This window comes from Suncus etruscus, chromosome 15, assembly GCF_024139225.1.
Source record: "Suncus etruscus isolate mSunEtr1 chromosome 15, mSunEtr1.pri.cur, whole genome shotgun sequence".
NCBI lineage: Eukaryota > Metazoa > Chordata > Mammalia > Eulipotyphla > Soricidae > Suncus > Suncus etruscus.
In genome coordinates this window covers 33,260,876-33,275,017 of record NC_064862.1, presented here as the reverse complement: position 1 = coordinate 33,275,017, position 14,142 = coordinate 33,260,876, and the positions used below count along the sequence as shown (strand labels likewise).

The window sequence follows — 14,142 nt, the reverse complement described above, 5'->3', positions numbered from 1 at the left end:
CTCATTAAACCAAGCAATGGTGGGGACAGAGTGGTAGCATAGTGGTAGGGCATTTGCCTTGCATGCACTGACCCAGGATGGAAGCAGTTTCAATTCCCGGCATCCCATATGGTCTTCTGAGCCAGGGGCAATTTCTGAGCGCAGAGCCACTGAGCGCCTGAGCGCCACTGGGTGTACCCCCCAAAAACACCCCTAAAAAATCAAGCAACGAAGAGACACCCATGACTAAGGCCTGAAACAAAATCCAGGGCCTTTGGTTCTGAAAAGCCAGCCAGCAGTTCCCTATCTCCTACACCACCAAACTCTTAATACCTCTCTGGGAGAGTGGAAATTAGCTTCCATCTCATCTCAGCAACCTCACACCCGTCCCGTGGTGCAGCTCAAACTTCAACTCTCTACCCCAGCAATGTGCCTATTGATCACTTCTCCAGTGGGACTGGCTCCTCCCACAATTCACAAGGGCCCCTCGATGCCCACGGCTCTGAGTGAAGCAGTCCCAGCAACCTACAATGCAAATGCCTCCCTTCGGTGATGAAATCCTTCTGCACAGCCTAAGCGTGCCTAAGCTTCAAAGGACAGTGCTGAATTTGCAGGAGGACTGAGTCTGAACAATGCTCTGTCAATTGGCTGGCATCTGGCGACTCTGATCCTTGTAGCTAGTGGAGTGCTGAGACAGTGGAAGTAACTAGGGCAAAGGAGGCCTCAATGCAGGTCTGGGGTATAATGTCCAGAAGAATACCAGCAAGGGCACTGTGGCCCAGATAAATGCAGGTGTTGCCAAGATGGAGTGGGAGGGGAAAAGCGAAATGGTGGGCTATTTGGGGAGTTGTAGAAATTAAAAATGCATATGCCATCTGCTCCTGAAATTCTACTTCTAGGAATTTAGCCCTTAGACAAACTTGCAAAGGTGCAGAATAATGTGGGTATAAAGTCAATCTTTTCTTTTTTGGGGAGTGGGGAAGTGGGGAGAGTTGGAACACACTCAGTGGCGCTCAAGGGCTGATCCTGGAGCAATGTTTTGAAACTTCTTCCAGAAGTGCTGGTGGCAATGACAAAAACCAAACTCTGTATGCAAAGCACGAGCTCATCCTTCTGAGTCATCATCCAGGTCCTGCAAAGTTAAGCTTTATAGCACTTGGATGTGTGTGTGTGTGTGGGGGGGATGGGGGTGTCTCTCAAACAGTGCTCAGGGGGATTTGGCCAATCAGGCCAGATGGTTCAATGCTCAGGTCCCGACAATACATGCTGCTGGGGATGGGGACCCCCAGTGCCAGTAGTGCTGGGGGTGAGGCAGGTGCAGTGTGAGAGGTAGAACTTGGGCCTCTCACACACAAAGCACGAGCTATGGTCCTTTATAAGCATTTTGTTGTTTTTATTGTTCTTGGGCTACACCCAGTGGTGCTGAGGGCTCAAACCCTCATATGAGGTACCAGGGTTCAAACCAGGGTTGGTTGTTTACAAGGCAACCTTTTGTACTGTCTCTCCAGTACCAAAGAAGCCATTTTACAATGTAAACAGCTACAGCCCCAAATGAGCCCTTTCTGTTGAGAGAGGTGCTTTGGGGAACTTACTCTACCATCTTCCAAAAGGGTGATCAATTCTCGTCTGCAATCAGGAGTTACAGACCAGTGACTGGGACAGGAGTGGGTGGGTCAGAGCACCAGCTGCCATCTCAGGCAAGAAAAGGAGCAGAGGGGCCGGAGAGCTAGCATGGAGGTAAGGTGTTTGCCTTTCATGCAGAAGGTCATTGGTTCGAACCCCGGCATTCCATATGGTCCCCTGAGCCTGCCAGGAGCGATTTCTGAGCGTGGAGCCAGGAGGAACCCTTGAGCGCTGCCGGGTGTGATCTCAAAACCAAAAAAAAAAAAAAAAAAAAAAGGAAAGGAGCAGAGACTGGCTGGTGGGAGTGGGGGATATAGTCAGAACTGGCCAACTCCCAGGAAGGTCCTGCAAAGGGTAATGAGAGGCAACTGACAAATACAGCAGCTGGAGGTCACTGAGAACAGAACTGCCCAGCTATAGCCAGGCAATGTACAGTTTCTTATATCCTCCCTCCTATTGCACTGGCACTCAGTGGGCAGAGGGTCTCTTTCCTGCCTCATACCCTCCTTTTCTTTTTTGATCCCAGAGGCATGTTTCCAAGACTCCTTCAGATGAATTCTCAGTGGCTTCCTACTGTCTACAGAATAAAGGCCTGGCCCCTGCCAGAACCTCATAATCTGACCTCTGACCTCTCTAAACTCACTTCTTGTAATAGGTTCCTTTTCCTGCTGCCCTGGAATGAATGTTCAGCCCCTTCCTCAGGTTTCCCAGAATACATGCTGGGCTGAATGACATACTTCAGTCACGTATGTCATGCCTTGACTTGCTGGAATGCCCTTCCTGTCTCATGACCTCTCGGTCAGCTTCTCTGGCTGTGTAATACCTATTCATCCTTCAAGACCTCCCATCAAACCTCCTCTAACTCTGTTAGAACTGTGCCAGTCTCTTGTGTCCCCAGAGCACTGCACACGTGGCCACAACAGCTGACCCCACCTGGCAGCACATCTGCTGGCTCTTTGCACACACTTGCCCTGGACTAGATATTATACTTTTCAGATCCACTCCTTTTTTTGGGGGGTGGGAGGCACACTTGATGACGCTTAGGGGTTACTCCTGGCTCTGCGCTCAGAAACTGCTCCTGGCAGGCTCAGGGACCATATGGGATGTTGGAGGATCAAACTGTGGTCCGTTCTAGGTTAGTGCATGCAAGGCAAATGCCCTACTGCTTGTGCCACCACTTCAGCCCCCTCATTTCCATTTAAAAAATTTTTTGTTTTGTTTTCTTTTTTTTGGGTCACACCTGGCAGCACTCAAGGGTCACTCCTGGCTCTACGCTCAGAAATCACTTCTGGCAGGCTTGGGGGACCATATGGGATGCCGAGATTCGAATCACCATCCTTCTGCATGCAAGGCAAACGGCTTATGTCCATGCTATCTCTCTGGCTCCAAAACAAAATTTTGTTTTTGGTTTTTGGACCATAACCAGTAGTGCTTTGGGGTTACTCTTGACTCTGCACTCATGGCTCAGGGCTCACTCTGGTGAGCAAAGGGGACTATATGGGGTATTGAACCCAGGTTGGCCACATACAAGGTAAATGCCCTACCCTTTTTCCAACCCTTCAGGAATCTCTCTTGGTGGGTTTGGGGGACCTTATGATGTGGCAGGGATCGAAGCCTACTTGATCATTTGCAAAGCAAACAAATACCCTACTACTGTACTATCACTATAGTCACTTTCTCCTTTCTCTTTGTTTTTTCTTTCTTTTTTTTGGAGGGGGCACACCCAGCAGCATTCAGGACTTTTTCCAAGATCTGTGCTTAGGGATCACTTCTCACTAAACATTGGGTGTCAGAGATCAAACCCAGGTTGGCTACATGTCAAGCAAGTGCCCTGCCTGTTGAACTATCATCTCCCTGGTCCTTTTCTCTTACTTCACTGTGCCTGCTCATGAGAGTAGCTTGGGAACAAAACAGAACTGGATTGAAACTGCCCTTTCTGGATGACTTTTTTTTTTCTTTCCCTCTACACCATCCTTAACCCCATCTGAGAACACAACTAAAATGCGGGTCCAGTGAAAGCAGGAAACTCACCTGCCTCACTGCCATATCCCCAGGCTGGAAGACAGCCTGGTACATTCTAATCACCTCATAAATGTCTACTGAATGAGTATGTGAACTAGAACCATAACTACCAATATACCTGCAACAGAAGTCGTGCTTCTGGAATGTCTGGCAGGCCAATGGGAAGATATCCAGAAAGGCCCATAGTGTAGTGCAGGTATCACAAAGGTAGAGAACAACGTCCTTTAATTCCTGTTGCCAGAAGAAAACACTGCATTACTCTCTTTGGCCCATCTACAGAGGATCAGAGACAGGATGAACACAGCAGGGAGAAGGAACATTGGAGGGCCCGAGCAAACCCTGCCTGGGCCTTCTCCAGGGTCAGTGAGCCTCCCAAAAGCCTGCTGGCCCTTACTACCACTGCTCCACAGGGCACAGATCCAGCAATCTTGAAGCTTATTTCTAGCTTAAATTTCTTCACAGTGGAAGAGAATCAACCCTCAGTCTAAAGACAAACTCCCTGGCCCTTCACAGAAAGTATATCCCAGTGAGGACAAGTCAGCCAAGCCCATATTCTTTTCTTTTTTTTTTTTTTTTTTTGGTATTTGGGCCACACCCGGTGTTGCTCAGGGGTTACTCCTGGCTGTCTGCTCAGAAATAGCTCCTGGCAGGCACGGGGGACCATATGGGACACTGGGATTCGAACCAACCACCTTTGGTCCTGGATCGGCTGCTTGCAAGGCAAACGCCGCTGTGCTATCTCTCCAGGCCCATGCCCATATTCTTATTATTGGTCTTATGTTTTGAAGAGGACGAACAGAACTTTCTCAGACACTTGCCTATTTCTATCTTTTTATTTATTTTTATTTATTTTGGGAGGGTTGGCCACACTCAAAGGAGTTATTCTTGGCTCTGCACTCAAAAATCGCTCCTGGCAGGCTCAGGGGTCCATATGGTATGCTGGGGATTGAACCTGGTTCCATCACAGATCATCTGTTTGCAAGGCCCTACAGCTATGTTACTAGTCTGGCCCCATTCTCTCTTTTTTTTTTAATTTTAACTTTTGGGCCACATCTGGCAGTGCTCAGAGCTACTCTTGACGGAGCTCAAGGAACATTCTTCAGGGCTTGGGGGACCATGGGGGTGCTGGAGATCAACTGTATAAATTTATAATGCAAGCACCTTACTGTATTATTGCTCTGGCCTATTATTTCTTTATTTTTGGCTTTTGGGCCACACTCAGTGACGCTCAGGGCTTACTCCTGGCTCTACACTCAGGGATCACTTCTGAAGAGGTCCGGGCTCAGGGGATCGTTATGGGGTGCCAGGGATCAATCTCAGGTCAGCAGTGTACAAGGCAAACTCCCTCCCTATAGTTCTATTGCTCCGGTCACTTGCTTATTTCTCCTGCCAGTTCTAAAATATCAGCTGGGCCGGTGTTAAGATGCGCAATTGATAGCTAGGGAAGTAGAGGAGCAGGGGTGAAACAGCTCGCTCCCCCGCTTTTTGGCACGCAGTTTTCAAAAGCATCTGCTGAGTGTACATTTCCCCAGGAGACCACAAGCTCCAGGTGGGCAGCTCCCAGTTGCCTTGTTCCCACATTATCACCAGTGCTTAGCATAAGGACTGCCATGTGTACGCACATCCTTAAGTTGGTACAGGAACTGTAGTTTGTGTTATTAAAACACACTAAAGTCTGAGCCACTGGTAGTATTCACTGGACTCAATGAATTAAATACCAATACTTATCTTCGGCCTGCCAGTACTAGTTCCATGAAAGCAAATGCTGGGTCTACACTCGCTTACAACTCTGACCCCAAGGCCCAGCATACTGGCTTGGCACATGTGAATAATACATGAGTACACCTACTGTGCTGAATAAAGTGATAAATTAAAAAGTCCACCCCTACCTCTCTAGAATTCAAGTTCCCTGTTCTTCCCACTAAGGCTGTAAGCAAAGCACAAGAGACCCAAAGGTCTGGCTAAAATGCCTAACCCAAGGGCTAGATAGTCTACTGAGGACAGTGCTTGCCTTGCATATGATCCCTAGCACCACTTATAGTCCCCTGAGCATCACCTGGAGTGACTCCCGAGTGCAGAGTCAGAGGTAACCCGTGAGCATCACCAGTTGTGGCCCCCAAAACAAAATAAATAAATTAGAAAACTAAAAACAAAATAAAATGTTTGCTCATCTGGGAGAACAGCTGCTTACTGAACTGGGAAAGGAAAGTGAGATGAGGAAGGAGGTTGTGGGGGGCTGAGCAGGCAGAAAGCAGCTGGGCCAGAGGGTAGCCTTACCAAGAGAGGCATGTTGTGGGGGGTCAACTGGCGTCTCTCCTCAAGCTTCTGGGGTGTGGAACTAGCCCCATCCCCTTGCAAGCCACAGTGCTGGAGGATATTGCTGAAGACCTGCAGAACACAAGAGGAGATTCTCAGCCTATTGAAGCCGTGGCACGAACCCGTTCTGCAGCCAGAAGGTCTGAGCTGAACACTGTCCAGTGTCTTTGGCTAATAGGTGCTCTAGTTCGTAGGGTGCCAGCTATAGTAATGACCTCTACAGAAGGCATGACCTTCACAGAGGGCAGACTCAACTGTGGTGGAAATATCAGGGACCTCCATTTTACAAGGGTTGTAATGAGGAAGATGACAAGGCCCCTTGAATTCTGCAGACAACAATAGAGAGCATGTTTTGGGACCTCTGGAGAAGACAGTTTATGGACATTGGGAACTCTATTGAAAAAAATGCTAATCAAGAGTGTGGGGGGGGGGCGGAGTGATAGCACAGTGGTAGCGCATTTGCCTTACAACGCAAACCTGGGACAGACCCAGGTTCAATCCCTGCTATCCCAGATGGTCCCCTGAGAATGACTGGAGTGATTTCTGAGCACAGATCTAGGAGTAACCCCTGAGCACCATTGGGTGTGGCCCCCAAAACTCCCCCCCACAAGAGTGTGGGAGGGGCCGGAGCAATAACAGTGAGTAGGGTTTTTGCCGGGTATCCGGCCAACCTCGTTTGATCCCCAGCACCCCATATGGTCCCCTGAGCCTGCCAGCAGAAATTTCTGAGTGCAGAACCAGGAGTAACACCTGGCACCACCCAGTGTGCCCCCAAAATAAAAAATAAACATACAAAAAAAGATTGTGGGGGAATAGAGTCATGGCAAAATCATGAAAATTTTTTAACTATCATTTATGAGTGTACTAAGGATGTAATTAGCCTAAAGCTTACAAGGACATGGACTAGAAAGATAGCACAGAAAGCAGGGTATTTGCCAAACATGCAGCTGACCCGTGTTTGATTCTCCAGACCACATACGGTATCCCAAACAATACAAAAATTGCCCTGAAACAACCAGAAGTAATCCCAAAACAAGTAAAAATTTACCATGGATACCTCCTGCTAGTGGAATAACAGAAAAATATTAATTTTCTTCTTTTTGTCTCCACCTGTTTTTGGGGTGGAGGGGCTGGGGGTATTGGGCCACATCTAGCAGTACTCAGGGATCACTCCTGGCAATGCTAAGGAGACCAGGGTTGGCCACATGCAAGGCAAGCACATGCACCCCTGTACTAATCTCCCTGGCTGGCCCTCTTTTTGTTTTCTGGTGCTTCCTAAAGTTTGTATCCAGAGGGCGGAGAGATAGCATGGAGGTAAGGCATTTGCCTTTCATGCAGAAGGACGGTGGTTCAAATCCGGCATCCCATATGGTCTCCTGTGCCTGCCAGGGGTGATTTCTGTTTTTTTTTTTTTTTTTTTTTTTGGTTTTTGGGCCACACCCGGTGGTGCTCAGGGGATACTCCTGGCTGTCTGCTCAGAAATAGCTCCTGGCAGGCACGGGGGACCATATGGGACACCGGGATTCGAACCAACCACCTTTGGTCCTGGATCGGCTGCTTGCAAGGCAAACGCCACTGTGCTATCTCTCCGGGCCCCCAGGGGTGATTTCTGAGCATAGAACCAAGAGTAACCCCTGAGTGCTGCCGGGTGTGACCCATGAACCAAAAAAAAAAATTTTTTTTTTTGTATCTCAGAATATAACTCTTCAATAAGACTTTTTTTTTTTTTTTTTTACAAAACTTTCAATTACTAAGTAAAGAAACATAGGTCTTTTAGAGGACTATTATTGGAGGAATAAGGGAACTTAGATCCTCTGGAAATGGGTCTAAGTAGTCTGAAGAGGGCTAGGGAATAAACATTTCCAGATTTTTCCAGAAAGTCAAGGAACACCATGAGATTAGGGAGAAGCCTGCCCTCAGCTGGTGATACCTGAAGGATGGTGGGCAGGGTTTCATCCAGGTCGTTGTAGTAATTTGGCTGTTGGACAAAGATGTTTCCTGAAGAGAGAAGAGAAAGGGATAATTGGGAAATGCAGGGAGGTGGAGGGGACGACTGACGAATGCTGCCAGCACAGTGTGACCTTTCTCCTTTCTGAAGTCCGCCTGTACTATAGCAATCCTGGCTGCAGGCCCTGCTGGCAAAGAGCTTTGGCCCAGCCTAGAAACTTCCCCAGGGTGAGGGAGGTCCCTTTCTCAGTACAATCTAACCTTTTACGGACATCTACCTCGTGAATTATGTAAAAGATCTGTCCTGGTCCAACCAGCTCGCCTTCGTGTCCCTGCAGAGTGATCACACTTGGGCACCGTGCCTAGTGTGAGGGCACCGGAGTAAGAGCCAGTCACACAGGAAGACCAGGAGATAGGATCTCGCAGACCTACATGCTGGAAGTTTCAGGCTCTGGCCAGGTCATTCTGGAAACTCTCTGGGCCTTGGTGCAGAGTCAATTCTCCTCCAAGAAGCTCAAGAGGACTTGAGGCAAGACTGGCTGCTAAGGAGCGGCTGTTCATATCACCGCAGTTCCTCTCTGCTTGTTTACTGGCCTCCCAGGGCGCTGCTGTGAGGGCATAGGTTACAGCATATGGTGATGGGAACAGAAACCAAGTGTTCCTGTGGCCCAAATGCTGATGGAGGGAGGGAGCCTCGCCGCCAGCTGGGGGACACGATGACATTAAATGCCAACACACTGCCAAGGCTGGCTTCTTCCCACTATAATCCGAGTATCACAGACTGGCTGATGGTCAGGACGTTCCAAATGCTTGCCAGCCTCTGTCTCTGTCTCTGCCTGGCCTTGATTTCCTTTACTGAATCCCTGCAGCCTTCTTCCCCTTCCCAAAGATCTGAAAAGGAATGAGATGGAGGCCAGATGGGGCTCTGTGAGTAAGCAAGTTACTAAATGGCTGGGCTTCCTGTAAGGATGTTTTCTGAGTCCGTGAGCTGCGTCTCTCCTGCAGGGGCTTTCAAAATGTCTCTCATTTCCAGATGGGTGCTGCCCCCTCAGACCATGGAAGTACTCTGGCCATCTGTGCCCCACTCCCTCATCCTGATACCAAGTGTACTCTTTTCTACCCACCTCTGCTCTTCCTCATAAAGCCTCCCTATGGGCACCCGCAAGGTCAAATACAAAGTTCATTTTTGTTTTTGGCCACACCTGCAATGCTTATAGGTTATTCCCAGCTCTCTGCTCAGGAGTCACTCCTGGCAGATCTTGGGGACCGTACGGGGTGCCAGGGATTGAACCCGGGTCAGCTATGTGCTAGGCAAGTGCCATACCTGCGGTACTGACTCCAGCCCCAAGTACAATCTTTGGACTATGACACAAAAGACTCTGAACTGTGGCTCTTGCCAGCCCCTGCCAGGGCCCTTGACCCTGGTCACCCCTTCTCATTTTCCACAATGCATTCCTCCTCTACACTACTACTGACCTCCCAGAGCAAACCCAGCCACCTCCCTCTGCCTGGAATCTCTATCATCCCCCAGCCCCCCAAAGTCTCCAATAAGATGAGTGACATCCTCTCTGAGCAGCACCTGCCCAGCCATCAGCGGCCATTACCCCAGGACCATTAAGACTCTCCCCCAATCTGCCCCGATTGGTGCCATGGTAAGAGAAATACTCTCTCCCAGTCTTTTGGATGTTGAAGCTTAAGGAACAGCATGCTGTTTGAGCAAGCATTCAGAGATTCTATCGCCTCTCACCATCTCCCTGGGACCTCTCAGCCCTTTACTTCAACAACACTGGCCTGTCTGACTTTTGTTTTATGTTCCTTCCTTCCTTCCTTCCTTCCTTCCTTCCTTCCTTCCTTCCTTCCTTCCTTCCTTCCTTCCTTCCTTCCTTCCTTCCTTCCTCCTTCCTCCCTTCCTTCCTTCCTTCCTTCCTTCCTCCTTCCTTCCTTCCTTCCTTCCTCCTTCCTTCCTTCCTCCCTCCCTCCCTCCCTCCCTCCCTCCCTCCCTCCCTCCTTCTTTCCTTCCTTCCTTCCTTCCTTCCTTCCTTCCTTCCTTCCTTCCTTCCTTCCTTCCTTCCTTCCTTCCTTCCTTCCTTCCTTCCTTCCTTTCTACTTGTTTTGTGCTTAGGCATCACTCCTGACTCTATACCCAGAAATCACTCTTGGCAGCTTCAGAGGACCCCATATGAGATGCTGGGGGTTGAACTGGGTTGGCTGCATACAAGGCAAAAGCCCTGCTCTGCTCGCTGTACTATCCCTCTGGCCCCTGTTTAGTTTTTAATTTTTTTTACTTTATTAAAATGCCACAATTTACAAAGTTATTCATAGTTGGGTTATTTTTTCGGGGGTGGAGGGTGGGCTAAACCCAATGGCGCTCAGGTGTTATTCCTGGCTCTGTACTCAGAAATTGCTCCTGGCAAGCTCAGGGGACCATATGGGGTGCTGGGAATTGAACCCGGGTCAGTGCGAGGTCGGCCATGTGCAAGGCTAACGCCATACCACTGAGCTATCACTCTGGCCCCTCATAGTTGGGTTTGAAAATACAATGTTCCCAACACAATCTCACCACCAATGTCAACTTCCTTCTACCAATGTTCCCAGGTTCCCTCCCTAACTCCTCAGTCCAGTCTATCAATCTAACAAGCACATATTTAAATTTGGTTGGTAAAGTTGAAATTTGGGTCTTGTGGGGCTTGAGCAGTGGCGCAGTGGTAAGGTGTTTGCCTTGCACACGGCTGACCCTGGACAGACCTCAGTTCAATCCCCTGGTCTCCCATATGGTCCCCCAAGCCAGGAGTGATTTCTGAGCATATAGCCAGGTGTAACCCCTGAGCATTACCAACTGTGGCCTAAAAACAAACAAAAAAAAGTTTGGGTCTCATGATTTCAATGTTGCTGGCTCTGTGGTTGAATATTTAGCTCTGTTGCTCCTTAACACAACACCTGAACCTGAAGCTCCTTGACCTCTGTCCCCTGTTGCTTCTCATTCTTCTCTTCTCTCCCCTGCCACTGGATTTCTTTCCTCCCCTTCCCTATACTCTGGGGCCAAGGGTGATCTAGTATCTTCCCTTTAAACCATTGTATTTCCTCATGCAGTTTTCCTAAAACACCACATATAAGTGATATTATCCTGTGTGAAGCCTTCTTCTGACTTACTTCATTGTCTTTGAGACTTTTCTTTAAAAAAAACATTCTTTCAGGGAGATATAGAGTTAGAAAGTTGCTCATGATTGAGTTTCAGTCATATAATGTCCAGAACTTTTTACCAGTGCACATTTCCTGCTACCAATGTCCCCACTTTCCCTCCTGTCCTCCTTGTTCCCCTGCCTGCTTCTATGGCAGACATTCTCTCTCTCTCTCTCTCTTTTTTTTTTTTTGGTTTTTGGGCCACACCCTGTGACGCTCAGGGGTTACTCCTGGCTATGCGCTCAGAAGTTGCTCCTGGCTTCTTGGGGGACCATATGGAACGCCGGGGGATCGAACCTCGGTCCGTCCTAGGCTAGCGCAGGCAAGGCAGGCACCTTACCTCCAGCGCCACCGCCCGGCCCCCATCTCTCTCTCTCTCTCTCTCTCTCTCTCTCTCTCTCTCTCTCTCTCTCTCTCTCTCTCTCCTCTCTCTCTCCTCTCTCTCTCTCTCTCCTCTCTCTTCTCTCTCTCTCTCTCTCTCTCTCTCTCTCTCTCTCTCTCTCTCTCTCAAGGCAGGCACCTTACCTCCAGCGCCACCGCCCGCCCCCCCCCCTCTCTCTCTCTCTCTTCCCTTTAGACACTAAAAGAAAATGTTTTGCAATATTGTTACTGAAGGCATATCCTGCATATTTCTTTATCTCCCCTTCTTCTTTTTTTTTTTTTTTTTTTGGTTTTTGGGCCACACCCGGTGACGCTCAGGGGTTACTCCTGGCTATGCGCTCAGAAGTCGCTCCTGGCTTGGGGGACCATATGGGACGAACCGCGGTCCGTCTCCTAGGCTAGCGCAAGTAAGGCAGGCACCTTACCTCGAGCGCCACCGCCCGGCCCCTCCTCTCCCCTTCTTCTTGGTGGGAGCAACATCTGGTGATGCTCGGCGATTACTCCTGAGAGACCATTCCTCTGACTTTTCTTTTCTTTTTGTCTTTTTTTTTTTTTCATTCCTCTGACTTTTGATCTCTTAAGTAATTAAGGCTGAAGAGATAGTTCAAAGGTTGGAGCACATGCTTTACAGGTGGGAGATGCAGGCTTGACCCTTGGCACTAAATGGTTCCTGAGCACTGCTGGCTATGCCTCCTACTTTGCCCCCACCACCCCAGAATAAAGGTAAAGGGAACCTATGAAATAGTTTAAAATGACCCTTTCAAGACAAAACAATTCAGAACCCAAAATGAAAGGAAGGTATGGTCAAAAACCATTGCAGTTCCTAGTAAGTCAAGGCCCAGTGCATTTCTGCTTTGGTATTATAGTTCCCTACTTCCAAAATTTTACTGCTTGAAAAGAGATAGTACAGGGGTGAAGGTGCTTGCAATGCAATGAATGAATGATCTTCATTCAATTCCCAGCAACATATATGATCCTAAAGCAACACCAGGATCCCTGAGCACAAGCCCAGGAATAAGCCCTAAGCATTGCAGGATATGGCCCCAAAGTCAGAAAAAAAAAATAAAATGAAAATTTCTACTGGCAGAGGGTCAGAGAGATAACTTAGTGGGCAGAGCAGATGCTCTATACACAGGCATGAGGGAGGTCCAGGATTGATCCTCACACCACATAGATCCCTGAACAATGTTAAGAGCAAACCCCTGAATACTTAGCTAGGAGTAGCCTAAGATTTTGGATCCTGCTGATCCAAAATAGCCCCATTCTGGTTTAAAAGCAGTGGGGAAGGTGGGGTATGGAGTAGCTTCTGCCCAGAAGACAATGGGCCAATTCTCTTGCTTGCTTCTTTTCCCTAACAAACTTCTTATAGCTGATCTGATTTGCTCAAACTCTAATGGAGAGAAAACGGAGCTCTCTTTCTTTGCCTTCTGCTTAAAGGTTTGAGAGGAGTGTGGGAGTATGTGTGTGTGTTTGTGTGTGACACCCCCCCTCAAAAAATAAAGAATTAGACCTGTTGAACTGGAAACTGGGACATTCTGAAACACCATTCATCTGAAGATAAGCTTTCATCTGACTCAAGAATCAGTGAAGCAGGGCCCCGAAAGTACAGGAGTTAAGGGCCTGCTTTACATGCAGCCGACTTGGCATCAATCCTCAGCACCAAATGTAGTGTCCTGAAACCAGCCAGGAATAATCCCTGAGAGCAGAGTTAGGGGTAAACCCTGAGCTTGGTGAACCCCAAAAGAGTAAGAAACCCCAAAACATGAGGGGCACTGGCATTCTTCCCTCACTGCCTGTCTAGAATTGGAGCCAGATGTCACCAGCCGCTCCTGAAGGCTTTTTTGCTGCAGAAGATGCTAGCTTTGCCAGGACTGCGGATGTCTCCCTCCAGATGACCTTGTAAGCGCTGACTGAAGCTGCCGAATAATGTCCTTTCCTTCCAGCAGTGCAACTGGGCTGATGGGTTCATACCCACACCTCCATGGTCTCTTGTTTCCATACTCCCAACCACATGTTGCAGTCTAACTTGCTACCAAATGGCTCCTTACCCTGCTCCTAGCTTCAAGAGGCTCCTGTGATCTGATCACAGCAAGAGCTTATACTTCCAAGGGCTGTCACATGCCAGACACTTGTCATCTCATTTTGTAGTCAATCAATTGCTGCAATGATCCTATGAAGCAGGGTTATAATTTGTTTTCCCATCCTTTGGATGAAGCTTGGAGTAAGTGACTTGGTCCAAAAGGTTGAGCCAGGAATAAGGTTGTAATGTGAATAAGACAATTCAATTCTGGAGTATATGTTTGTTTGTGGTGATGGGGTGGTTTATTTATTTATTGGCTTCTTGGGTCATACCTAGAGGTGCTCAGAGCTTACTTCAAGCTCTATACTCAGGGATCACTCCTGGTAATGCTCAAAGGACCATATATGTGAGGTCAGAGGTCAAGTTCAGTCCAGCCATATGCAAGGCAAATGCCCTATTCAATGTACTGTTTCTCTGGCTTTGGGGAGGAGGGTTTTTTTTTTTTTTTTTTTGGCCACACCCGGAGGTGCTCAGAGGTTACTCCAGGTTATCTGCTCAGAAATAGTGTCTAGACCTTTAGAAGACTGTGTCCTATATACTCAAGTGAAAAGAGGGGGCCAGAGAGATAGCATGGAGGTAAGGTGTTTGCCTTGCATGCAGAAGGATGGTGGTTC

The 14,142-nt window shown here is 48.4% G+C and overlaps 1 protein-coding gene across 1 annotated transcript in view; it reads right to left on the bottom strand.

Annotated features, from left to right (window-relative positions):
* The window catches only part of ASCC2 (activating signal cointegrator 1 complex subunit 2), a 56,449-nt gene that overhangs the window by 19,662 nt on the left and 22,645 nt on the right, over positions 1-14,142 (bottom strand). The window contains exons 6-8 of the mRNA XM_049788788.1: positions 7,871-7,938; positions 5,902-6,012; positions 3,743-3,855 (exon numbers count right to left, since the gene is read on the bottom strand). Coding sequence (XP_049644745.1) covers positions 3,743-3,855; positions 5,902-6,012; positions 7,871-7,938 — 292 coding nt within the window. The remainder of the gene's footprint in view (positions 1-3,742; positions 3,856-5,901; positions 6,013-7,870; positions 7,939-14,142) is intronic.